A 27,602-nucleotide genomic window follows, 5' to 3' on the forward strand; every position below is an offset into this window, starting at 1 on the left:
AATAGTATTTCTACCCTGTGGTATTGCTCAGTTTTACTCGGTACTTCTTCCACCTCTGAACCGAGTGAACGCGCGCTTCTTCTGCGTGAGGAGGGGAGGGGAGGCGGTCCTGTCTGGCTCCGGGGCGGTAGGGGGAGATAGTGGTCTGCTGGCTCTGTTGAAATGACAATAGCTGCTTTAGCTAAAGTGCGTCGGTCGTCCAGCGTTGGCGCCAGATGAGCTGTGGCGCCAGCAACACACACAGGCATAGAGAGGAAGACGCACACAGCAGTTTGACGAGCCTCACAACAGCTTGCTAAAGCCCTTCTCGCACAGAGTTTGAAGCACCTCGGCGATTCTCTTTTTCTCTCTCTTCAGCAATCAAACGGCAAAAGTGCAGAAGGTGGGTGTAAACGCGCGTACTTTAATACCCTTTAATATCGGCATGATCCATACTCGTGGCGATTATGCATTGCTTAAATCCAACTGACGCTGTCGTTGATATAAGAGGAGATGCTCTGTTTGACAGAATATAATCTTGTTGCTTAATTACGGTGGTCGTCATCATACGTGTTTGTTTATTGTGTGTCTCCAGTTGTGACAGTACCGAACTTTGTGGTGAAAAAATACAGGCCTCGACTCGCATTGGTTGAAACATTTTGTTCTGAGAGAAGAGCAGACGAGCTGTGGGACCAGAAACTATTTCATCTTTGTATCGTATCCAGATTATTTAGGGACTTCTTCGTTATAGAGTCGTTCCGGACGTCTTTTTTGCCACCGGAGCCCAATTTCTTTGCAATGCGAACCAAAGCTCAACATGGTCGGATGGGCGAAGCTTCCGCTCTACTGTTTTAACATCTCCAGACTAACGTCAGTATTAAACTGGAGGGCAGCGTGTAGCCGAGCTAGCAGACAGGATTAGCCGGCTCGTTAGCTTGCAGTCACGGCTATGTAGCCAGCACGCTAGGACTGTCTCGGTAGCCGCTAACGGCAGCAGGGCCGCCATTGAAGTCGTGTGTGCGGTTTGTCGCAGTAGAGGAGGTCTTCGGGTTTACAGCCGCTGTTCACTGAGTCTCCTCAGCAGGAGCAACGACCCGTCTTGTCGTCTTTCGTCTTCTCATTGAGTTTCTGTGTCAGTTAGCTATGGGGTGTGTGCTTTTCACTTAGCCCCCGTGTGAATAAACCGCGTCCTTTCCCGGGCTTTTCGCTCCGCGTCCACCGCCCGCTCGGTTAGCCATCTTTGTTTCAGCTAGCCAACTCCTGGTGGGTCTTACGGCTCGTAGCCTGCTAATCCACTCACCGTAAGCATACTAGACGATATTCATCATCAACGCGTATCAAACGATTAGCTAGTTGCATCTCTGTGTTCCCGTGTACATGGTTGGCGCCAGGTCGTGTGTCTGACTCGAAACTCTTAGTGTGTTATGTAGGGCGGAAGCTAACTCGGCTAACTAGCTAGCGGCAGCCATCTTAGGCGAGCATGTAATCTTGGCTAGCTGAGAGTGCTGGTGTGGCACAACAAGATGGCCTGTTAACACTCACACAGGGACGAGTTCCGCCTTGGTAGTTGTGTCATAAACAGCACAGGCGTACGCATCCAGATTAATATTTTAATGTAAGTATTTTGCTGCGCTTTTAGTCGCTTCAGCAATTACTCGTATGTTGTTTTTGCTATGAAGCTAGTTAGCTGGCTAAATTGCGAACACATTAGCAGCTAACAAAGCTGTTGTGTCGTTAACCAGTTCCCCCTCGACCATAGCCAGCTAACTAGCGGCTATGGAGGCTATTTGTTGGCTATTTGTAGCTGTTATTGTGGGCTAGCGACCAACGGTGCACTGTTTAATAACACAGTGTTGCTGTTTAGATGCCTTTGCAAGTTTCAGTCCGTCGAATAGTAATGAAAAGCAAACGGAGACAAACCAAATGTGTCGGTCGTTCAGGTTTTGCAAGGCGGATTAAGTCTGAATTCGTGATGTGGGCCACTTTTGATTGCTGATCAATTTTAAGCAAGAGTAGCTTGTTTTTAGCGCGACCAACCTGACTTAATTTGCCAAGTAGTAACGTTATTTTAAATTAAGCTTGCCAATTATGAGATAAGGGAAATGCATGTGATAATCTACGATCAGTCGGACTAAATTAGTTCTTTGGATAACGCAACACGCTGAGAAGTGTTGGATTAAATGCACATCGCCCACTGGATAAGCAATAGCACAGAGTACTCATCTAATATTTAGGTAATCCTATTGTCATACTTGTGATCACCAACACCCTCTATCCCCTTGCCATTTTGTCTCTATGGAGGTCTGGCTTGGACAGACGGGCAAACTTCTGTTGCATACAAGCAAAATTATCCCTGTATTTGTGTCATCATAAGAGGATAATTCATTTATACAGAGATAATGATCGTAATGCCACAAGTTTCAAAATTTAAAACCTGAGGTTTTTGCAGTCACAATTAAGTCAAAACACATATTTTAAATTCAGTCACAATTTTCCCTAAGCACTGAGCTTTTCTGAGATTTTTGTTTTTAGAAACAATTTAACAGCAATGCTACTTCACATGTAAATGCAACATTGTTGGGTTCTCTTCTTGTTAACAACAATTGTAACTTGTGAAATGATCAAGATTATTTGTTTATTAGTAACAAATTATTCTCACTTATTCACAGTTGAACAAACTCTTTTCAGGAATAGTTCTGTGAAACGGGAACAGTAAGAAATTGACCGGTAAAAACCTTACTAGATATGTAGTAATAGTTGTTCTTTTTTCTACTCTTTTGCAGGTCTGCTCACTGACAACAGCACCAGCGCGACACTGACCAAAACGAAGATCTATACCCCCGATTCCTTTTTGTGTCATCGTCCGGCAGAAAAACGGAGGTCGTGGGGTTGGAGTGTGTGCTCATGGCCGAGTCAGAGACTGAATGTGACACACCCGGCCTTGACACACTTGGGTCGGAGTGTGTCATAGCCCACAGCCATGTCGACCTTCATTATGGAGCAGAAACCGAGATCATGACAGAAGAAAAGCGTGGATTAGAACTAGAGATCCACGGCTCAGACTTAAAGATCCAGGGACTGGGGTCAGACCTCGGAGCGGTAGCCTGTGTGGAAGCAATTGTAGCTGAGACAGACCATGATTACATTAAGGTTGAACATGGTGAGATGCATTGTTTCACAGCTGCCGAAATCAAGACTTCAGGAAACGAGACTCTGCTGGGAGAGGTGCTGCTCAAGACGGAAGGCGAGCATGTGGTGAAAGTAGAGTCTGACCATGGTGGTGAGTTGACAGTGGAGTCTGAGAATGGTGTCATCATACACGAAGCCCATGGCCTGCAGTGCAACGAGTGTGGGGAGATTTTTGGCAGCATAGCCGATCTTCACCAACACTTTGAGATCCATAAGGACCTCAATCCTTACATATGTGTCCACTGTGGTGAGAGCTTTGCTGTAGAGGCCAGCCTCAAACAACACATGAAGATTCACATGAAAGAAAAGCCCTATGTTCCCCCTGGAGTTGAGATTATGGGCAAAGATGTCATTGATGCCTTCAGTCTCAAGTCTCATCAGATGATTCATTTGCCAGACAAGCCCCACAGATGCTCAGAGTGCGGTAAGAGCTTTGCAGCTGCGATCACCCTGAGAGAGCACATGAAGATGCATTCAGAAGACAAGCCTTACAAGTGCACCCAGTGTAGAAAGAGCTTCGTCCGCAGAAGGCATCTGAAAAAGCACCAAGAGGTTCATGCGCGTGAGAAGCCATATACATGTGGCCAGTGTGGCAAAGGCTTCGCCACAACTTCAAACCTGAAGCAACACCAGAAGACCCACGCTGCGGTTGTGCTTGGAGACAAACCCCATCGATGTGCACAATGTGGAAAGTGTTTTGCAGCTGCTGCCACTCTGAGAGAGCACCAGAGGATCCACTCGGGTGAGAAGCCATACAAATGCAACATGTGCAGGAAGAGTTTTGTCCGTAAACGCCATCTGAAGAAGCATCAGCAAGTCCATGCCGGAGGGAAGCCCTACACCTGCAGACATTGCAACAAGGGCTTCAATCACTCCTCTTCTCTCTCACGCCACCACAAGACCCATCTGCAGAATCCAGTTTTTTCTCCACCTCAGCCTGGGAAAACCTTGTCCTACGGCACTCCCCCAAAGCAGAGGGTGCACCAGCAGGGAGACAAGCCCTACATGTGCCACCATTGTGATAAGGGCTTCAATCATTCCTCTTCCCTGTCCCGGCACCAAAGAGTCCACTCAGAGGGAAAGAGTTACACCTGCGCTCACTGTGGCAAAAGATTCAATCACTCCTCCTCCCTTGCTCGGCACCAGAGGGTCCATTTGGAGAATAAGCAGCAGCAGCAGCAGCAACAGCAGCAACAACAGCAGCAGCCTCAACCGCCACAGCCACCACCGCAGCAGTACAGCCCCATGCCCACAGGGAAGGGATTCCCCAACAATGCCTTCCCAAAACAACAGCGCAGCCTGTCCGTTGAAAAACCATACAGGTGCTCCCAGTGTGGAAAAGGCTTTAACCATTCATCTTCCCTCTCCAGACATCACAGGATCCATGTAGACCAGTGAATCACCTTTCCCACCCTAAAATGCTGTCCCATGCAAGCGAAAAAGTAACCCTGCTTCCCCCAGTTTTTGTTCTAACAATGGTCCCATCATTGACATTCTCATGTCACATCAAACATCAGTTCAGCTTCTATAGACGACAGTGGTCAGGTCAGCACATTACCACGTTAAAGTGGAGCAGTTGAAGAAAAAATGGACGGTAACAATTCTTTAAAGGAGGAAAGACCATGTAACCTGTAATTCAGAGCTGAAGCTGGGACTTGATCAATATAAAGAGGGTATGATAGATTGTGATGGAGCTTCTACTCTTGTTTGTGATTGTGCTTCACTTGCGCCAGGACCTCTTTTGAACACTTTTAATAAAAGAAGAAATGTGATTTGGTGATCTAAAAATTGTTACTTATGGAAAATATGCTTCGCCCCCTAATTAGTCTTTTTGATAAAATAATTGAGTTTATGTATATTCAGGTGCACTGATTTCTTTTCAGATGCAACTTCATCTAAGGCCAACACAATTGATGAACAAGAACTTGTCTCAATTTAATTATTTCTTTTTCACCCACATAACCCATGTGAAGATAACGTCAAAAATCCAATGTATATACTTATTGATTTTTCTTTTATATATATGTATAGGTGACTAGTGTGCTGTTCCAAAAGATTACATTTTTGATAGTAAGATTCACTTTGTCTCCACTTTTTTTTTTTTCCTTTTATGACTTTAATTTGTTTTAAGTGTTGGAGAAAAATATGTTGCAGGTGTTCTCATGCAGCTTGTTCTTGAATTTGGGCTCCATCAGACATGAGCCATCTTGTATATTTATACGGTTGTTTTCTTGTATGTCTACGATGGGTTAGCAACACTGCTGCATCGACTGTACAGAGAGCAATACTGGCTAACACCCTGATTATATTACAACATGCAATTTAGCCATTAGGAAATGCATAATAGAAAATAAAAACCTACTGGGTAGCATATTACAACATGACCTGTGTCCTAATTATTTACCGTGCAGTTTCCTCTGTACCCCATGCACCAAATGTACACGAAATGCAACATCGCTTTGTTTATACCTTTGGAGACTAATTAAATGACTTATGTAGAGACTATAGATGACTCTTACTCTTTCTGGTCTGCAAACTTATCACAATTCTGATCTCTAAAAAAATAAGTTTGTGTATACTGAAAGACTAAATGAGGAACTCACTTTTACAAGGCGGTGAAGTTTTTTTCTGAATTCCAATGGATTGCGCTCTATTTACTGTTCTGTGTAAAATATCTTTTACAAACATGTATTTTTTTAGATATGGCTTGGGTTATATGAAAGGGAATGAAAGATATACAGTTTTTATGGGAGTGAACATTACAGTGAGCAATATTTTTCTTTTCCTTTTTGTTAACAATTGTGCTTCAAACTGTAGCATAGGTCTCTTCCTTGTGTTAGATAGGTGCCTTATTGCATGCTATGTAGAAATGTATGCCGAGCTGTTATTTGAGAAGTTTTCAGGGTTTTCAGGAGTTATTTGTTATTCATACTAACCTACCCTACATTTTAATTTGTCACTGATACCTATTGCTTTTTTGCTTTCATGTATATTATTACAATGTGTTTACACTGTTACGACCATATTGTCTTTATTTTTCCCCTTCATTTTTGTCAATGGCCTCATTGTAGAGAAAAATTGTAAATTATCCATATAGGGTTCTCTTAAGGGCAAATCCTGTAACACCTCTACCCAATTTCTGAGTGGCACATATATGGATAAATAAAGGTTGTTGACTCTCTTGTCGCATTTAATCAATGGAGTATTGTTTTTAAATGGGAGACGCACTCAAGCTCACAGCTAAAAATGTACGGTCTTACACATGGCAGTGAATAATGTGCAATTAGATTTAACTTAAGCTAGTTTACTTTCAAGTCATTTATTTTACTGAATAAGCAATAAAATAATGAATGCACTTCCTAAATGTATCCACATGGTGTCACTCTACCATCTCAAATTACCAGTTACATCAATTCAATGGGGAAAGTCCAGATGTTGGGCAGCCACTAATGCCCTGGAGTGCTTTATGTCACGTTTTATAGGACTCATATCCTTCTTCAAACTGGAATTTCAACAATACACATGTGGTCGGAGCAGCCATGTTACTGGTGTAATTTGATCTATCTGTAAAACCATAACCAATGCTAGGAAACATTTCACACCTACATACTACACTAGTTTACATTCCTTAATCGTTGCTGTAACCTTCACCATTAAGCACTTCTCAGCCCGCCTGGTGCAAATACATTTCTGGGTTACGTCACTGATATTTACACTACAGATAGCACTTACCATGTTTTCTTTAAGCTGATGCAATTGTCCAAGGATCTTCCACCGACCAATTATGTATATTTAATTCATTAATTAAAAGTTTTTCTACACAGTTACTAAACTGGGTTAAGCTTTAGCAATATAAGTATTTGAATGATACTGGCAGTTATATTCAGGGATGTAATTAAAGTAAATTAAAACATTTCATAAAAGTAATATTGTGGTGACAACTATACTCTCACGGCCACCGTATGAACTTAATTGTTTTGCTTAATTTGTAGCAGATACTAACTACTCTTCTGTTGATATTAAATGTTTCATAGGGAGCCATAATATGACACGAAAGAAAACCTGAGTGGACATACAATTTTATTTGTGATAATTGCTATATGACAAGACAAAAAAGGAAACTCTAGGAGACACTATTGTTGCTATGAACATTTTAACTAATGAGGCATGTAGAGAAGGAAAACTGTATATTTACATCACAAAAAGATGCTACCAATACACCATGCATTTAACAATACATACACAATAAAGTCAGTGAATAGATAAATCATAGTGTATTTTATATTATTTACAAAAAGATATATATATATATATATATATATATATATATATATATATATATATATATATATATATATATATATATATATATATATATATATATATATATACATACATACATACACACATATATATAACTGTACATCTGTACACAGACCCCTGTTTTAATGGTGATCAATATATGGAGCCCGGCAACGAACTGCGAACCTTCCTTATTGGATATGTTTTCTGACCATGCAGTTGCATAGGACTGGAGAGTCCAGCTCAAGCTTTTTGCCTTTTCCCACTGAGCTCTGTGACGAGATCTGTCCGCTGCTGCAGAACGCTTCGGCAGCCTGCTATACGTTCATGACGGGAGTTAGCTGGAGCAGTGCGCTCTGCGGCCGAATGGTGCTGCTCTTTGAATGCAGTTTCTCCAAGTTTTGTAAAAAGCCTCTTCTCTTGAGACCCTCAAGAATGACAGTGTTACTGGAGGCCAGACTGACATGCGTCCTGTAGGGAGGAAAAGAGGGCATGAGGTGGATATCTTCTATAAATATGCTGTTTGAATTAGGTGATGTGTTCATGCTCTCCATCTGTCCACACACACATCAGGGGGTACAGCGAGTTCAGTGTCAGAAAAGAAGTCTTTTCTTCCTCTTTGATTATAAGACGAGAATTTAAGTGCTGCACAGCAATTACACATAATTATCAAAATGACTACCTGCTGTCCAAATACTGGATGCTATAATTGGCTACAAGGTGTTTGTTCAGCTTACTTTAAAGGAAAAAACACAAATTGGGAGTAAGGCCAATCACAGACATGTAACCCAGAGGTTAACTAACCTCAGTACAGTGTTTATTTTGCTTGTCTCTAAAAGTCCTCCAGAATGCTGTGGGATTGAGTCTGGTATGGGCTCACAGTCGCAGAGATAAGACCAGAGCTTAAGGTGTGAAAATGGATAAAAACACAGGCCTGAAGAGAATGTAGATCTAGACTGCAGTATTAGGACCTTTTTTCTCTTCATAAGACCTTTTCATCAGTCTCAGTCTGTGTTACCTGTCTAACTTTCAGGAAGTTCAATGGCTTTGAAAAGATACCCCTGGTCTAAAAGTAAGCCATAATGAAGTGGAAACACAATATCACAGTATCGTATTGCAGCTAATGTGAACAACTTTAAAGAGAGGCACTCACCGAGGAGAATCTATACCACTGTCCCCTGTGATGCTCTGGTTCTCTCCTATTTCCACCGCTTCCCCAATCTCTGACCCTCTGGCTCCACTGGGCATGCTCAGCACGCCCCTCTGGGTCTGAGGAGCACCAGTCTCTTCATGCTCATCCGCCTGCACCACCTCCACCTCAGCTGCCCAGTGAGCAGATTCACCGTCGCCCTCATCAGCCGATTTGCGGACAGTCTCTGTGTCTGAATCTATCTCGCTGGTCTGGCAGTAATCAAAGATGCTGCCGTCTGCAACTTCAGGTGGTTCAGGACAATCCACATCAGGGTTGACCTCATGGCGTCTGTCCCCCTGTCTGGGGCAGGATTCACTTCTGGTTCTCTGACGCCGATGATGGAGTCTCGAGCCGGTCTCTCCAGGTCTGGTGGGGCTGAGGGAGGCTTCCCTCTGGGTTGGTGAGGGCGTGAGACCTGCGACAGTGCTCTCTCTTGACTCTCGTATGGAAGTGACTTGTGGCTGGTGAAAGTTGGAGTTATAATAGTGATGGCGGGGGCCCGTATATTGCAAATCAGATTCATGGTCATGGTAAACCAGATGGTGACCACGGTAGTCCGCTACACCCGTACGGTATGCATTCGCAGCGTCAGTGATCTCCTCCTCATTCAGACACAAAGAGCTGCAGGCATCCTCGTCCTCCAGCACTTCTGCTCTCTGATAGAGACGATAGTCGTCTTCTATGAAGCCGTCAGTGTCTGCTGTTGAGGGAGGGCTGTCAGCTATCAGTTCTGGCCTTTCTCCCTGGCTCATGGTCCCCTGTTCTCCTTTACTAATAGTGCCGGGTCTTATGTCCCGTTGTTCCTGGGTGGCTGTTGTTTCACCGGCCTGCTGGTGTGAAGAGAGCTCTGGCCTCTGAGTATCACACCGTTGGGGGTTGGAGAGTCTGAGGTAGTGTTTTTGCTGAATAGAGGGCTTGGCCCATGGCAGAGTTGGGTCATAAGAGTGGTTTATGACGGTCTCATAAGAATGGGAAGGAAGGATGACATTATTATTGGAGTATTGTTGGATATTAGAGGGACTGTCATCTGCAGTTTGGTTGTGGTCTGGTAAACCGTTGTATTCTGCCTCCTTAAAATGCCCATTTTCGCCTTCTCTCTCCCAGCTCTCCTTGCTGTTTCCCTCCCTCTGATGTCGGATCTTGTCGTCTATCCGAAGCGTACTGCTCTGTGGGTAGGCTGCGATGTAGTCCAGGGGCAGCTCACTGTTGATGTTTATGTCTGCTTGGAGCAAATGATCAGCAGTAAGGTCCCTCTTATGTACACAGTTGTACCTGTCCTCAGATGTACGGGATTTACCTGCATGCTCTCCATCTGCTGGGATCCCTTTGGCCCGATGGGGGTCCCACGATTTGGAGCGGTGAGACATTTGATCCTTCCTCCCTAGCCCCGAAACCTTTCCCTCTTTCACCTCTCGCCTTTTATGCTCCTTGTTTATAGTGTGAGGAATAATTGGCTCAGCTTCTTTGATTTGATGAGCCTGGAACGGGTTTTCAATGCGTTTCTTATAAAGAGATTTCCCCTCAACAGCTCCACCTTCTTCCACTTGATCTTGTTCATCAACAGGGATTTCCACTCTGAGCCGAGAAGGGATCAAATCCTCCCCCTCTGGATAATCATCCGCACATATGTGAGCCTTACTCTTAATCTTGTCTTTCTCCTTTTCCTTCTGCTTCTCTCTCGAGGAATGGGCCCTCCTTTTGCTGCGAGAGGCCTTCTGAGCAGATCTTTTCCCTGCCTTAGAGGAGTGATGATGCCTTGGTTTAGCGAGGATCTCAGTAGACATTCCCTTGTCTACACCCTTATCATCTTTATCCAGACCCTTGTCCAACACTCTATCCACCCCTTTTTCCCTCCTCTCCTCCAGCTTCTTCATTAAGACTGTGTGACGTGTCAAGTTGTCCACAGTCAGCTCAGGGTTGATGCGTTTGATGATGGCATGCTCCAGGTCACGGGGTAAGTTGTTCATGTCTTCCTCATCTCTTACTGGCCACTCCTCTGGGGGGAACTGAGCTGAAAATGACGCATACTCCTTCTTTGGCTTCTCCTTCTTACCTCCATTCCTTCGGAACAAACTGAGACCAAACTTCCTCCCCGGTTTGTTGTCTTTTTCTTTGCGGCCAGTGGCGTTAGTAGTGGCTGTAGTTTTGCTGATCTCACTTGCCTGACAATCTGCAGCTGTGGAGGTGGACTGATGCTGCACGGTGGGTTTGGGATCTAGCGGTCGGGGCCACTTTAAGCTCTTGCCTGTACATTCACTTACGGAGAAAGAGACAGAATGCTGGTCGGGGACCGTGGAGGGGGGGACGGTGGCTGTTACAGCAGTGGAGGCGATGTTAGTGGATGTTTGCAGAGGGCTAAAGCAGCTGCAAGACTTGCAGTGAGCCACCGGCTGCGTCTGAGTGCTTTCAACGCAAGCAACGTTGCTCAACAGGTAAGTAATGGGAGGAGGGGAGGAGGGGTCGTCTGCTGAACCAGAAGTCCACCAGCTCTTCTCCCGGACCATGGTGTTGGTGATGAAATAGGTCTGAGGCGTGACGATGAAGTAGCCCTCGCCTGTATGGTAAATTTTGCGCTCCTTGATCAGATTGCCTAGAGCATTGTAGAGAATGTCCTGAGTCGGGATGGTTATCCCTGAGACATCAAAAGAGAAAACAGTGTTAAGGGCAAAAGACAAATTGGATTTAATCACACCATCAAGCAAAAGTTTGACATTTTGGAAAAATCTGAATTCAGTTTCTGGCAGAGAGTTAGATGAAAAAGATTGATACCACTCTCATGTCCGTCCATTAATTATTAACCTACAGCTGGGAGCTGTTTAGCTTAGTTTGAGAAAAAGACTGGTAATGGGGAAACTAGCGTAGCGCTGTCCTATAGTGACAAAATCCAAAGAGCACCTCTAAGATCACAATTCAACACAATACATCCTGTAAAAATAGAGAAGTTGCAGTTTTACAAAGGGTTATTCGAAGGACTCGTGAAATAGTCTTTTCAATAATTGCAGAATTGTACATCTGGGCTACACCCTCCCTGCAGATGCCATAGTAAAAGAAATAAATCACCCTCATGTTCTATGATCGTGCGTCAGCACATGTGTTGTAGCTCAGTGTTATGACGATGATATTTGAACCCTCCTCCCCTGTCTACAGTCTATTCGCTTATCGGAGCGAACCAGTCGATGGCGAAAGCTAACAGACAGATATATAAGTGTGAACACCGAAATGTCTAACCATCCCTTGAACAAGCAAGCTGAGGCGATATTTTATGCATTACCTGGGTGGGCTTTGCTCATGTAATTGATAAGTGCTTCCTGGTTGACGATGATTTGAGAGGAGTTCATATCTGAGATGACTGAGCACAACACCTCAGCCAAGGGAATGAACTGGGACTGGGGGACAGGGGACATCTGCACCGGAGACAGGTCACCTGAAAGAAACACACACACCAGCAGATTGTTGAGTGAAACAGGTGGGCCTGCTGCAGTAGAGACATACACAAACACACCTGGGTTTGAGAGGTCTCTCTCTGACTTGTTATTGCCAGTGAAAACAACTCAAAGGACTGAAGTTGCGTTCCTCTCCTAACCACCTTCTAAATCATGACCGATGTGGTCTATTTATGCAAGTTATATGAACCATGCCTGACTGCTTTGAAAATTCCATCAGGACTGGGACTGACCACGAAATTCCATTACTCCCACAGAAATGACCACAGGTCTAACTGCTGGGCAGATCAGATATCCTGCCCCCCATGTCATACGGCCCTACACGTCTAGAAGGTGCCCTTAGATAAACATGTTACTGAAAGTGAGAGAGGAGAGGAAAAATGGGCACGGGCAGTCTTGGAAACATTTGTCTTCTAGCTATAAAAATAGTATGAATAATTCTGTATTTGTATCCTCCGAATCCCACCAATCTGCCCAATTCTGCAGACTGATAGGGTTCCTCTGTTGGAGTCTATTGAAGCCACAAGGTTTTCAAATCATAAAACTAAAGCTGTTTTTAAGGAAAACCAGACATTTGAGAAACATTTCATTTCAGTATCAAAAACAATCACCAGAGTTTCACACATGGAGAAACGTAATTGAAACAACATGCCGTTCTTTCAAGCGAATGTTTTGTGTGTGTGTGTGTGTGTGTGTGTGTGTGTGTGTGTGTGTGTGTGTGTGTGTGTGTGTGTGTGTGTGTGTGTGTGTGTGTAGAGAGAGAGAGAGCAGGAGGGTCAAGATAGTAGTGCACTGAAAGGAAAGAAGCAAAATGTCCGATAAAAGGAGCTTTTACTGGCCTGCTAAACCTGGAAGGTTTTGTTTTGGCATAACTTAGATATGAGCCTTTAGGTGGTTAGTTTTAGTCAAAATGTTTGTGTTTAGGTTAAGATTAGATATGGTTGATGTTAGGATAAGAATGTGAATGGGGTTTTGTTGCTGAGCATCAACAGTGAGATCCCGAGGAACGCATTACGAAACCCTGAGCGATAATGTGAAAGAGAACGAAAGAACAGTTTGCCTTAAGAAAATGTATTCATTTTCCAAAAATACTGACACTAAATCTTTACAAAACAAAGTACATACAGAGCACAATGAGAGATGTTTACTAATGAGAAGTGAGTTCAATGAAAGCACCAAAACAAACCAGATCCCCTTGCTGATGAATGATTCGCATCTGGGTCGGGTTAACACAAACTTCCTTCATATATGAAGAGCGGACACAGGGGCATGCACATAACCTTACCCACGGGACTGGAAAATTGGTTTTGGTTAATCAGCTACACCTAAATAATCTAAGATGCATACAGGGTGAAAGAAGGAAGAAGACACAAAAGGTCCTCACCTGCTGTATTTTATTTACCACCAAGAGTATTTAATTCAACTTTAGTGCAACCACAAGTAAAACAAATGCAACACTCATAACTTGAACTCCACTATTTAGCCAGTTGGGGTTGTAACTTGTTTTTGTTTTCCCCGTGCAATTTCTAGTTGTGCTGACAACAACACTTTGTGTATCCACGTGTGAATTAAGCTTAAACATGTGGAGCGGGTGACTGTGAGTGATTCTCCCATCAACCCCAGGGCATTCAACGAAAACACTGCCGAGCTCACCCTTGACGTAAACTAAACATTTACAACCCTCACACTTGAACCACTTATGTCCACGACAAGAGAAACAAACAACTGATCAAATATCTGCCATGGTAAAGCATGACGGAACACATACACACCGAACACGTACAGCGTACTTCGGTGCGGCACGCACAGTGTTTCCACACTGACTCACAAAAAATAGTCAAATCAGAGCTGCATAATAAAAGACCAAGTCATAATTTAAATAGGATAAAAAGGTTGTAGCTGTAATAGACTAACTGTAATAAACATTTGTTTTAAATGTGCAGTTATCAGCTCTTTGACATCAAACAGACAATTACAATAAATATAATTAGGAGAGAAGAGGAGCAAATATACTGGAATCTTTACCTTCACAATTAAATAAAAAGATCCCAATAGAGTTTGAGGTTCCCCCCTTTGTTTTAGGTTTTTGTTAAGATGTCTTGAAAAAAGATCTGTGGTTTAACAAGTTTGAGATTTTAACGTTTTGTTCGACCATATAAAATAAGTCAGTAAATACTCTACAAGTAAGATTTTGCTAACGTGAGCATTTGACTTTACCGATTGCATTTGCACGTCAACAATCATGAAAGCGGTGTTAATTTGTGAAGATTATCTTTCTGAACAAAACGTGTATTTGAAAAAGTTTTATCCTTAGTCAGGACTATGTCAAGCAAAGTCAGTAAAAAAACAATTATCGGCACAGTGAGCTCACTTAGGCTCATAACTCTCACAGACGGGGGTCATTCTTTGTAAAACTGATCCTATGGCACACGGTGGGACTGTAAGAAACAAGCCGTCTGGTATCCCCCGGCTCTGAAAGAAGACGTTAATCTGACTAAACCTCAGAGCGGATATCTCAATGGCAGTCTCCCTGGGCAGTGAATTAGTGCTGCTGACTTAGCTACTCATTGTTGTTCACTTCCTATAGGAATGTCTGGCAGGCTGTCCACACAGCAACCGCTTATAACCACCAATAACAGTCAAGACGGCAAGGACATGATAGGGTCAGAGGAGGCACATAACTAATCACAGGGAATCAATTAGGTAATCACCGCCTATCTGAAGTGGCTTCCGAGATATCTTTGCACAGATGCAGTTTTGGCAAACAGAGTGTTATCCTCTCTGACTGTGTCCTGGTTCAGAGCGGGACACCTGCTAACGTGACTTATACTCTGTGGAGTCAAAAGCAGAAATAGTTTAAAGCAACAGCATGCACCTCACATGCTCTTCAATTAATGATTAAAGTGAGACTGACGATGTAGGCATGAGACAGAAAGGAAAAAAAAATACACCTCCAGCATTGTATTTGTACAATAGCAGTGTATTTGTACAATGCGAGGATGGGCCCGGCAGAGAATCAGTGTTTAGCGAGTCTAACATTAGCAGGCGTGACCGCTCCACCACTGTACTTGTCTTCTCTCCGGGGGGAGCAGACCTGTGTTTCCCTGTAATCTAAGACCGCGCCGCCGACATCACACTCATTGTCACACACTGCATGAATACCCTGCTGGGTGCCATGGCAACTAAACCCTGTGCCCACAAGGAAGAGGGAGCGCCGCTCGAGAGTCGAACAGGAGACGAGACTCGTTCAAGAGCAACTTTATATGGGGCCTTCCACGAGATGTTCACTCATCATGTTTAGTCCCACTAACATCTTCTGTGGCTCTGGAGGAGACCAGGAGAATATGCACCTTTATCCCCAAATAGATATTATATAATATATATATATATATATATATATATATATATATATATATATATATATATATATATATATATATATATATATATATATATATATATATATATAATATCTCCCCTCTTCATAGAGAAGCAAAGTCCTTCCCCTTGGGTGGACCTGCATGAGATCTTCTTTGGGAAAAAATGTGTACGGTAGCTAACAACAACAAATACTTTTTTTTATCCTGTTTGAATTGTCAGTCTCTAATACAACTGTTGAAGTATAATGGGAGCAACGGGTCTTTTTTTTTCTTCCTGGCTGATAAAAATGACCAGGAGTCGCTGGATAAAGCAGGTGAGTTAACGTTTCATTTAGGCGCATAACTGTAGCTAAGTTTCATAGCTAGCTAGTGTTGGGATCATATATTGTGCTACAAAAAGATGTACCTGAGCGGCAGGCGGCACACTAAACTAAATGATGCAACAACATACTGTACACTTCTTGACTTGCAAAATGATCTTTTAAACTGACATCACATATGTAATGAATGAAAAAAAGTATTTGTCTCTCGACATTATTCCAAAATACGGTCCTAGTTGGGACGCGTGGTCGACAGCACGTCAAACACACTAGTGTCTTGCAGAGCACAACCTAACTGTAAAGAAAGAAGACATTGCATTATAGGATATAGTGTTTATGGAGCTTAACCCACTCTTGGGACAAAAAGATAGGATTTCTCAGCCTCTGCTGCACAGATTGTTTCTTGCACATCTCCAAATGTTATAGCAGCACAATACTAAACTGCTGCAGTAAAGACATTCCTTGTGACCCACAATCACACGCAGTTAAACTCAGAGAGGAAAACAGTTTAAGCAAAGACTTTTTTTTCCATTCAGGGTTGTTATATTTGAATCATCATATGAATAAAGTATAAATAATACGTTTGTATTATGCTTTGTCCCATATGTTAGGCCATGGCCTCCAACTTCACTCCAAAGTATCTCAGTGAAAACCAATGACTTTATGCATACTTTTCATGCCAATGTTGATTAAAAGAGAGTATTGAAACTCTATAACAAGTCTGACATTCTACTTTAACGGCATTCACCAAAACATCAAAATGAAGTGGCGAAGCCCACACTATGCTTTCTCTTCCATGTAGACTGAAAAACATGCAATTATTTTAATGCCATGAACTTGTGAGAATAAGTTGCTGCCTGGGGGATACAAATGAAAAATGCCTGAAGTTGACAGCTCAGATTGTGGAGATGATTGACAGAGACCTTCTCTCTTCGATCCCCACTGAGATCCCTTTGGCTGCTGACACTGATCAATGCCACATGTGTTCACATGGCTCCGTTGTGAGCCGGTCCGCATGAGTCCCATTTCATACGTGATTGCATTACCTCCAGTCTCTTGGAAGAAAACCCTAACACACCACACCATACAGACCATACTGTAGAGCTTCCATGAGCTGCACCCTGCTGCTCTGAGGGGGAAGATCATTCCCTGCATCGACACTTTGTGACAGACAGGATTTAAACGGTATTCACGGCTGGATGGGAGACCAGACGGCAAAGCAAGAAGGTTGCGAAGCCTCCATGCTATCACAGGTGAAAATCTAACTGAAACGTTAGACTTGTTGCCACAATCCCCCACTCCATGGCCATTCTGGAAACACACACTCACAGGCACACACCATCTTATCTCATCCTGGTATCGTCTAATCTTAAAGCCCCAGAAAGCAAACAGGCTAATCTTCTCTCTCCCTCATTAAGGACACACTGCATGGCATTCAACATGAACTTGAGGCCTGCCCAAACTGCAAAGTCCCCCCCGTCTCCCATCGACTGAAACCTTGTGAGGAACACGCTTCAGTGAATTTACAGTTAAGTCTCTGGTGAGACAATGTCAAACATTCATACAGTCAGATTGAGAGTAATGGGAAGAGATGCCAACTGTAATTTATGTTGTGACTCCCAGTCCCACGACCACTTTGCTTTGTTTCAGGTTTCTTGGCCTAACAGGCCTCTGCGACACCACCCTCCCCTTCTTGTGTGTGTGTGTGTGTGTGTGTGTGTGTGTGTGTGTGTGTGTGTGTGTGTGTGTGTGTGTGTGTGAGCATCACACTTTTTTAAAAGTGCTTTACGAGTTTGTGTCTCCCACTCCCATAGAAGACACAGATGTGGGCGTTGCAGTTAAACGGCCCAATAAACTGAGTGAAAAGATCCCTTCAGAGAGCAATCACAGTCCGAATGTCCCAACAACCAAACCTCGCCCAGTCCTAACAACGCTGCCCTTTCCTGTCCTTCCACTCTGAGCACACTGACTGGACAAACATTGTATGGCCATCAACATGATATTGAAATATTTGCAATAAACAACTTTAGTACCATTTTACTACTGGACGGCACTTTCCTATAAATGTTAAATAACACGTCTGCCACTTAAAAACACATCAATAACCAGTAAAACTGATCAAACTCATTTTACAGCCTTATTGAGTGATTCACAACAATAAAAACCAGCATTTTGGCTCAGCTGTGCAGGCATTAGGTACATATTTTGTCTGACCAAGTGGCAGTTCAGTATCTCAGAGTACTTGAGTATTAAGTGAAGCATTGGAGAGGAAAAGAGAAGCGTTTGGACTGTGCCCTCTTTGCAATCAGTGTTTGAGAAAATGTCTTTGTTGGTTTAGATTAACTACAATCTCGAGAACCTTCGGCATCATTTCCCCTAACAGGCCGAGTTGTCGGGGTATGAACACTAACTTTTGAAAGCTACATCTAAAGTGAACCGGATGTCAAAACACCGGGACTAAAGAGTTCATGAGCATGCTGAAACTTTGAGCAATGAGGAGAAACACAGACACGCTTTGTGTTGACTCACATCACCATAGAAACCTTTACTGTGGCAGCGAGCTGCCTCATGCAATACAAAGCAAAAGAAAAGGAAGAACCAGCAGCGGGAGTAATACTGGTTTCTATAATCCAGCTAGAGCTTTGGGTCTCACTTTGCCAAACCAACCCTTTGACATTTAATGTATGTTGGCAAGGCAGCATAAACATGCTGTGACTAAGCTTCACAAACCGGCATTCACAGAGCTTTAAACATTTACACTCACATAGCTGCTCACCGCAGCCCTGCAGCTGTAATGACATTAAATAATGTTCTTACCGTCTGATTCACAGTGAGAACAATTTGAATAGCAGCTCATGCTGAAACAATTAAAGGACCTGGTACTGAACTAGTGTGCAACAACCCTGTTATCATGTTCTTGTGAAAGAGGAAACACACCTGAGCAGGTGTTTAACGGCAGACCAGCAACATGCCTTGTATTTTACAGCACAGTCCAAAGAGCTGTGTGTAACAAGATGCCAACGCGTGGTCGTGCAGGAGACAGGGTTTAAAGCACAACACTTTTGTTTTCTTTTGACGTCATCCCTTTTCAGAGCTGATGGATCACACCCCGACATATCTGGCCCTCGTCTGCTTTCGGGACATGAACATGAACCCAAAGTCTGCCAGGGCCGGTTCTGCCAGACGTCTGGAGAGTCCAAGCCCTCAAACGTGGACCACGTCACCTTTTCTTTGTTCTTTAACGTCCATGTTTTTCACATTTTTGGAGAGAAACTATATTCAAGTCGGTTCTCTCCCCTCGTGCTTGTACTCCTGAGTAACGATTTCATCTCAGCTTGCTTAGATCTCAGCAGAGTCCAGCTGAGATCTAAGGGTTTTGAGGCTGAGCCTAACACTTCATCTTAATAGCGGACGCTCAGTTTTAGGGATTCTCCAGAGGTTAGTGGTAGGAGACTTGCAGAAAGATTGAAGACTAATGGTAAAACATATTTCCAGTTGATATATACTGATTTTGAACAGTTCATTCAGAGCAATTCAAATTAATTTCTCATATTTTTGTACACAAACATAGCTAATTTTAATTTAAGTCTAAAAACCTGTCTCTGTAACACAAAACTTTGAATTCATTTCTTTAAATGTTTTCATTTAAGCTCAAAAGCTAAATTAAAGTAGGGCTCTCTGGGCTCCCGAGTGTTTTTTGGAGCGTAATCCTTTGTTATGGGTGATCTTAATTGGTTAGTTATAGATTATTGCAGACTGTTACCAACATGTGTTTCAATGTGATTTTATTACAGAAGATAATGAACCATGACCACACTGGAGGACTTCAAACATTTTAATTCTATGGTTAACACACAGACATCAGATTCAGTGCCTATATGATCTGTTTTATTCAAGACGAAGAGAAAAGCCTGTGATTTAACCAGATGTTCTGCTGACCACTGCATTCAAACTAAATACATTTCCGTAATGAGGAACGCTAAATCATGAATGCAATGTATTACTCGAATAAATTGTGTCAAACTGAAAATTCTACCAGGAAGCAAAGGAGCATTTTAATACCTCAAGTAAACAAAGAGATTGATAATATGTATTCCATTGAGGGGCAAGGATTGCTGCTCATGTTCTCCCACTGCCCAAAGTAGGGAGTACAAGTCACATTGATAACTATCTTCCCATCTCCAACATACCTAAACAAAAACACAACATTGTTCTGTTCCCTGATCCTCTACTAGAAAGCGATTTAGTTAATGATTCCCTGATGTTGATTAGTGGTTTTGGCTCTGATTCAGTGATGCTGGTTTCTACTATCTCGCTGACTGATAAGGTTATGAAACATTTACCTGTATTCAGTCCCTGTGTAGGAAAAAGTTGTTCCCCAGGGTTCAATATTAGGCCACGTCTTGTTCACTCCACGATTAACTTTTAACATCTGCATTGTATGCATTATGCACACTCCTACACTTTATTTATGATACAAACTAATCTGTGCTCGAGCATTTCACTCAGCGCTCATTTCACTCAGCACAGAAATATGCAGGCGCCTCTATTTTCCTGTTTCGTCTTATTCAAGAACCAGGTTACACCCCACTCCACCCATGTGCCTTTTCCCCAATGACATCCTGCCCCCCCCCCCCCCCCCCCCACACACACACACTCACAGAGGACACTCAGATGAAATCCAATTCCTCTCCTTTAACTGAGCTAAAGGTGCTGCAGATTCCTGTGTTTGTTATCGCAGTATTTAGAGCAGAGCTCCTGTCCAGTGTCCACCATATGATACATCGCTTTTTAATGCCCAGCAACTGGTCAGCATGCAGCTCATTGAACATATATTTCACTCCTGAACTACAATAACACAGCACTTTGCTATCACAGACCCTATGCTAGCGTATCACTGCATTCATCAAAGCTAAATGAAGCAAAGAAAACATCCTGTCAGGAAACTGAAGAGTAATAGTAATACCACATTTAATGCAACATGGCCTTACTTCTGTGTCGACCCATTTGTCTGACCAGAGAGTGAATGATGATAAATCCCACGAGGGAAACTCAAGCAGCCGCTGACAGGGTGTATAAGCTGAGGGATACAGAGGAACTCCTCGACTGTTGTTGTTGGCGTCGCTCCACACCACCGCTACGGGTGAGCCCCAAATCCGGGTCGATAAAAAGGCCGATATGCCTGATTCACACCGAGGGGGGGAGCTTCCTACTCGATGGGAAAGGATGTAGCTAACAAATGATGTGCCGAGAGGCACACACGCACACATGTGGGCGCTGCGGACGTCTGAGAATAGAGGTCAAGGTGTCCCCATAGGGCAGGAAATAGAAGGTTTTTCTAGATTAATGCAGAGCCATACGTACTCTTGGCACAGGCACAGTAAGTATGAGTGATTGCTGTATTATCCCACTGCAGAATAATTAACTTATACCAACATTGTAATTTCAAAAGCAATTAAAAAATTTCAACAAAGTTGCACAAGTCACAGAGGCTGATTTTCTTTCCATTACATTAAGTCAAAACCTTTCATGTTACAATTTAATTAATCGCCAGTCAATTTTTTATAACAGTATAACATAATAGTTATAACGTTTTTTTGTTTCCTTTGCTCCTTTGGCTTTCTATTTTTCTGTTTTGTTCTGTTTGTCTCTGTCCTATGTAAAGCGTCTTTGAGTATTTAGAAAAGCGCTGTATACAATTAGAGTATTATTATTATTATTATTATTATCATAGTATACATTAAATTAGATGTTCTTTGATCTACCAACCAACAAAAAATAGACATAAAGACCTCAACAGTGTGCTGGGTATCGTAGCAGATTTGGTTCATGGTTTCCAAGAACATTTCACCTCTGTCCTTGTGGGAAAAGATTGAACCAACCGCTGTCATAATACTGACTCTTCATCATTTTGTGCCTGAAAAACAGCAGCATATATTTTGTGTAACAGCTTAAATGTCATACTATTAGTGTCGAGGGAGCTGGAGAGTGATTATCTTTAACCATTATTATTATTATTATTGAGAGCAGCTCAGACGGTAATGTACCCCAGAGGGCACTCAGACAGCTGCCAGGGGAAAGTTCAACTATCTCTATTAGAATATAGAAATTGTGACTTCATAAAATATATCCATATTAAAAAAAGGAAAGGAAAATAAACACTTGAATGTTATTACTAGTTGGTATACTATTCCTCAGTCATTTCTTCAAGTAGAGATGTTCAAAGAAGTTATATTAGCTGAAGGTATTGGATACATGACTGACAATGGTAAAATGTTGTAATGAATAGATTAAATAGTTAGCTGAAAGTCATTCATGAACAATTTCAATACTTACAAATATTGAATAAATATTGACCGAAGCAAGCTAAACATTGACGATCCAATATACTCTTTTAGATAATCTGCACAGTGTTCAGTAACCTCCAGTTCATATTGAAAAAAGACAAAGAAAGTTTGGAACCACTGAAACCACTAACAGGAGACGAGAACACCTGGATCCTGTGTTGATGTTTGTTGGCCTTCTAACAAACGCTCTGAAGCTGCTGACCTCAAAGGGGCTTGTTAGTAAGGAGGTTGTAACCTTTGACCTGTGCTGCTTAGTTAGGACAGGGTGGGCCATTTAAAGTTGGCAAGGGGGTGTCATGGTTAATAAGGTAACATCTGGAAGATTTATGACCATTAGTGCAGCAGTTTGAGACTTTGACAAAATACCCTCATGAAAGAAGACACCCCCTGTGTGAAAATAGAAAAAAACACTTTCAAGTGAGAAATAAAGAGCAAAAATGAGGCTCTCGAGCTGACAAACTGAGGAAATGATCTCAAGAGTCAATGAAGCATTTCAGGAATGCTTCACCACCCCATAGTATGGCAGGTTAAATTAAACATACCATGTAAAAAGAACACATTGCTTAAAAAGTGCAGCATAGTCGTGCCTTAGTTCTGCTAAAATACACAGAGGAAGTGGGGGGAAAAGTGTTTTCCATGGCGAAAGTGAAAGACTTTGTCCATGTTCAAAGAGAACGAGGCTAGTGTACGTGGCTAAATGGACGAGGATAGAGGACACCTCATTACACCACTGGCTGACTGCATATAAATGTTTCAGCTCATCCTGCTCCAGCGACAACAGCAGGACTAAATAATGCAGAAGCAGCTAACAGTCATTATGAAACCTCTGGTTTCAACAAGATAGTGAACAAGCGCAATTCCCAAAAGATAGAACAATTCCCATAAGGCAATGGGATGATTATTGCAACACGTAAACCATCTTAACTGGATAAGTTTAGTAAAATAAAGCCAAATTAAGCTTCACAGATTTGACAGACTCAACCTTGTAGGTTTATTTCTGTCTGCATTTTTATTCTGTGGAAGCAGCAAAAAGGAAGGAGTGAGCTGGATCTAATGTATTGTGTGAGTAAACAGCAGCACCACTAGACTGTGGTGACAAGTTTAATTTAGATGCATTTATTAAGGCAAAACACCAACACACAATTTCATAGCTTGTCATATTGTGCGTTACCTGCAAGATACCGCATCCTGATAATTAAAGAACGATCAAGTAAGCTCAAACAGGTTCACTGTCCACTATAGTATTAGCAAGTTGACGTGTAAATGTAAACATATCGGATGTGAATACTCAAGAAGAAAACTACTGATCATTGATGAACTGACTTTGTGGTGAAACGCCGGTATCATTCTGCGAACAGCTGTTCAAAGGAGTAAAATGGAAGAAGAGATAATTTAGTGTAAAGAATAAGAAACACGTCCATGAGTTGAAGTGGAGAGGTCAACACCAGTACCAGTGGGGCCCATTCCCACAAGGATAACATCGAAGCCTGTTCATGCTAACTCCTCACTCTGTCTATTTACCTCGGCCTAGCCTCACTACCATCCCCTCCCTCCGTCACACCTCCTTTTCTGCGTTTTCTCCCCTCAAGCAGAGGCCCGGAGGTGGCCAGTCAGCCCAAAGAACAATCTGTCTTCACTCAGGCGATTAGCACTGATAACCAGACAGGAACAATGTATATCTCTATTTAAAACCAACTACATCTGGTTCATTTGAGCTAAACATCTTCTAATCTAGCTTCTTGACTTCCCTTTAAAAAACCTCCTCACGTCAGTAGAGTCACATCTCAACCTCACTCTGACCTGGGAAAGGAAATAGGGCTGTTAGAAATTCACTGTAGCCTATAATTCACCACATTTCTGTTTTCTTCCTGGCATATTTATATCAGGACAATGTCAAGGCCTCAAGTCTATGCCTGATATCAATCTAGGAGTCTGACTTCCACAGTCCCTCACTGACCATGAAACGAAGGGACATTAATCCTGGGTAACAGAGAAGCAGCGGTGGTCGGCAGCAAGTCGCACAGTGATTCACTGCTGACCAATTCTCCGGGAGAAGGCAGTAAAGCAGACTCTGACAGCCTGCCAGCGTTAATTTCCATACAAATTGCTGCGGTGTGAGGCTTAGGATTTGTTAAGGAGGAGTAGGAGGTAACATGTCCACATACCGACGTGTTTGCTTACAAGTATCTGGTGTGAAGCTCAAACACGAGGAGTCTTTTGGGGCGTCAACGCCCGCTTTGCATCTGACTGAGAGCTCATGCATGCCTGTGTGCAACTTTGTGCTGACACTGCAATAAGCTCAGCATCACCTTGGGCTCATATGGCGTTTGTTTGTAAAACCGTCTCACGGCATGTTGGCCTTCACCTCCCCCTACTCTGGCGCTTCACGCCCTCCCGGGTCTCCCTCTGTGTGGTCTCCTCCTCCCCTCTACATTACATTCCTCCCTTTACTTGTCCGTGCACCGCTCAATCTGGCAGCGCTGACGTATTGACACAAAGTCAGCAGGTAGAGGGCAAAAACCAGACAAAGTAATACTCAAACCCAGACAGACAATGAAACAGAGGCAAAAGACAACTGGACCAAATGGGGAGACAATGGGTGTGTTGCTGGGATTCAATAATTAAAGGGAACCTGCTGCAGCTCAACTATACTCCCAACATTTAGAAAAACCTCCCTCTAACACTATTTTTGGAGTTGGAAAATGTTTCCATTCGCTGTTTCTGTGCAGCTCTATGCTGCTTTAAAATACATACGAGGAGGAGAGCCCAAACAAGGGGTGCAATTATAAGTAATGATATGGTCTACAGAGCTTTGTGAACAAGTGTTATATCATTGTGTCGACAACAATGGGAAGCTGTTTAGTCGTTCAATCCACTCAAACCTATTGGACCATTGAGAGAGATTTAAGAAATATCATCTCTCAGTTGATAAACACCTGTGGGGTTGACAATGGTTTTCACTGCTTATCGAAGCAAAATTAGGTCTTTTTAAAGTATGCCTGCAAGGAGTTTTCGATGAGAAGAATGAAAAAAAAACCAGGTAGATCAGGTAAATAGGAAGAAAAGAAATATCTATAATTATTTTTTGTTACGCCTCACATGGCAACATCCAAGAAACAAGTGACCCAGTGGGGTCATAATTGTCCAGAACTTAACTTAAGGTGTTAAACCCTGCCAGATCCATGTTGTTCAAAGTTTATGGCTTTCACACAGTGCTCTCTGTGTGGTAAACAACTGTTGCTGGTTGTGTGACTCGACAGTGTACCCTTAAAGAAAAAGAAACACACTATGCTCCTGCATGACTGAGGAAGCTGTTCACCTTGGTGTTTTTATTTCCACCTGTGATACTGCTCTTTGCCTATATTAGGATAGGATCGTTTCTGCTAACTTTCTGGACTCCAGATGCACAGACAGTTGTATTAGGATCAGTGTTTGATCATATTATATCACCTTTGATGAGAGTTCATTGACAGGATTGATGTTACATACCGACAGCTTTAATGATAAATCCCTTTGGTGACCTCAGAGCTCTGCGCATCCACGCTTCTCTCAGCACCTCCAAGTTGTTCGCATTCCCTTGAATAAAAAGCACCAAGTTTTCCATCCATCCCTGAAAGTGCACATCAGCTATGGCCTTAACGAGTCTTTTATTCCAGGAACTGCGCAAATTCTGCGCCTTAAAGTCCGTAAAAACATCCTGTCCACTCGCAGTGTCGGCATTGAATTTCCCTCCGCCGGCGCGCAAACTCTCCTCGTCCGGGCCGAAGACTACGGCGAGCGAAGCGGCGGAGAGCTGGACGAGCCGCGGCTGGTGGGACATCTCTAACGCCTTTACCGGCTCCCGAGGGAAGCTACCATGCCAGAAATGGCAATGCACTTGTCAACAGAGAGTTTTTCCTCTTTCGAAATCCAATTAAACGCCGTGTTTTTTTTCGCGTAATTCCTCCGGCGAGCGTCTGAATCCTGCAGCGAGTGAACCGGGGGCGCAGTGGACGTCCGACTGGTTTCTCTCGGCTCCCAGGGAAACCAGTGACGGCGCAGAGAGGAGGAGCGCGCATCATCAGCCTGCTGCAGGGTCACACAGGTAGTCCAGACCTCCCATCTCAACGGCGTGCGTGCGTGCTTGCGTGTGCGTGTGTGTGCGTGCGTGTGCGTGTGCGTGCGTGTGTGTGTGTGTGTGTGTGTTGGACTCTGCCGGACAGGTGCTGTTTCGCCAATGTTTTGATTGTTAAATGTCCTTATTTTGTGTTTGTGTTGTTGTTTTTTTTGCTTATTGCTTTGATCATCATTTCCTATAAAGTCCTCCCCAAACTAAAATGGATGTTTCTAAATAATGGATTTAATGATACAAGTATCCAGGAAAGTCGCCTGCAAGTTGCAACACAGCAACGACTCGCGTCCATGTAAAGAGGAAAAGTCTAAATTATGACCAGAAACATGGAGGGCTTGTAAAATACTTCCTGCACAGAAAATGTGACATACATGAATCACCATCAAAGGAGTCCCGAGATGACTGAAACCTTGAACTTAACTTTGGGTGAGGGATTTTGAATTCATTAACTAAATACGTTTATTTTCTTCACTCTCCTTCTGGCGACATCAATCATCTTTTCACCAGAGCCCATGATTGTTTTGTGTTGTGAGAATGGACCTCGTGAGAAACAATGAAAAAGAGAGAAAACGGTGCTTACTAAATGTTCTTGATCCACTTAAATGAGAACCAGTGCTCTCAGAACATCGACCCCATTAATCCTCACTTTTACTGACACTGTACCAGGCCGAGTCTGGAGCACAGACAGACACGTCGTATATCACAGTCTCAGGGAGCCTGTGGCTTTAGTTTCAGGAGCGCTCCGGCCCCTCAGAGGCCGGGGCCAGCCTGCCTCAGTGTGGTATTAGAGCCCGTGCAGGAACAGGATATTGAGCTTCCTCTGAACGTGAAAAGAATACATCACCTCAGCCTACACAGGATGAATTATGTGCAGTCTGTCCCTGGGGGAAGTCGAGTGAAGTTAGAAGGCAAACGAGAAAATGTTCTGTATGGGATGAAAGATTTAGGTTTTTTGAGTTGACGAAATTCTTTGTGGCTTGGGATTTTTAACGCTTTTGATAATTGTTTGAAACATTGTCAGTTACAGACACATGCTGTGCAGCCAACCTTTCTTTAAACCCACAGGACTTCATCTCAACTCCAAAGGAGATCCCAAAGTTTCCAAACATACTAAATATGTCAAGCTGAATTTGGGGCGAATGTGTTCAAATCAATATTTCCATCAAATGTAACCGTGCCATTCACTAATTCTTAACATCCGATTCAAGCTGATACAGAATATTTATTTTAGTTTAATTTGTATTGCACATACACATGAGGACGCAGATTAATTATTTATCAGATTTGAGTGGCTTTTTCACTCTCGAGCTAAGGAATCCCAGTTCACTTGCCTCCACAC

The 27,602-nt window shown here is 42.9% G+C and overlaps 2 protein-coding genes across 6 annotated transcripts; one reads left to right on the forward strand and one right to left on the reverse strand.

Moving 5' to 3' along the window:
* The first annotated feature begins 215 nt into the window (after nucleotides 1-215).
* On the forward strand, nucleotides 216-6,362 carry si:ch211-198a12.6 (uncharacterized protein LOC563253 homolog). Of its 4 annotated transcripts, none has more exons than XM_068568307.1 (2): nucleotides 216-382; nucleotides 2,763-6,362. In XM_068568307.1, the coding sequence occupies exon 2, from the start codon at nucleotides 2,884-2,886 to the stop codon at nucleotides 4,564-4,566; it is 1,683 nt and encodes a 560-aa protein (XP_068424408.1). In that variant the 5' UTR covers nucleotides 216-382; nucleotides 2,763-2,883; the 3' UTR covers nucleotides 4,567-6,362. The 4 variants fall into 4 exon arrangements, with proteins under 4 accessions (XP_068424408.1, XP_068424412.1, XP_068424409.1 ...); XM_068568311.1 differs by lacking the exon at nucleotides 216-382 and adding an exon at nucleotides 595-849; XM_068568308.1 differs by lacking the exon at nucleotides 216-382 and adding an exon at nucleotides 897-1,594.
* A 1,230-nt stretch (nucleotides 6,363-7,592) lies between these two features.
* stox1 (storkhead box 1) lies at nucleotides 7,593-26,051 on the reverse strand. 2 transcript variants are annotated; one of them, XM_068568204.1, is made up of 4 exons: nucleotides 25,642-26,051; nucleotides 11,934-12,086; nucleotides 8,624-11,294; nucleotides 7,593-7,941 (listed from the first exon to the last, which is right to left on the reverse strand). In XM_068568204.1, the coding sequence occupies exons 1-4, from the start codon at nucleotides 25,970-25,972 to the stop codon at nucleotides 7,788-7,790; spliced, it is 3,309 nt and encodes a 1,102-aa protein (XP_068424305.1). In that variant the 5' UTR covers nucleotides 25,973-26,051; the 3' UTR covers nucleotides 7,593-7,787. The 2 variants fall into 2 exon arrangements, with proteins under 2 accessions (XP_068424305.1, XP_068424306.1); XM_068568205.1 differs by lacking the exon at nucleotides 25,642-26,051 and adding an exon at nucleotides 18,623-18,711.
* Between the last annotated feature and the right edge of the window lie 1,551 nt (nucleotides 26,052-27,602).

This window comes from Clinocottus analis, unplaced genomic scaffold, assembly GCF_023055335.1.
Source record: "Clinocottus analis isolate CAN_PGR_092001 unplaced genomic scaffold, fCliAna1.0.p SCAF_8, whole genome shotgun sequence".
Taxonomy (NCBI): Eukaryota; Metazoa; Chordata; class Actinopteri; order Perciformes; family Cottidae; genus Clinocottus; species Clinocottus analis.

Coding starts and splice junctions, on each gene's coding strand:
- si:ch211-198a12.6 (XM_068568307.1), top strand. CDS start 2,884: ATGGCCGAGTCAGAGACTGAATGTGACACACCCGGCCTTGACACACTT.
- stox1 (XM_068568204.1), bottom strand. CDS start 25,972: ATGTCCCACCAGCCGCGGCTCGTCCAGCTCTCCGCCGCTTCGCTCGCC. Junction 12,087..25,641: donor ATTTATCATTAAAGCTGTCG/GTATGTAACATC, acceptor TGTTTCTTTCAG/GTGACCTGTCTCCGGTGCAG. Junction 7,942..8,623: donor AGTGGTATAGATTCTCCTCG/GTGAGTGCCTCT, acceptor TCCTCCCTACAG/GACGCATGTCAGTCTGGCCT.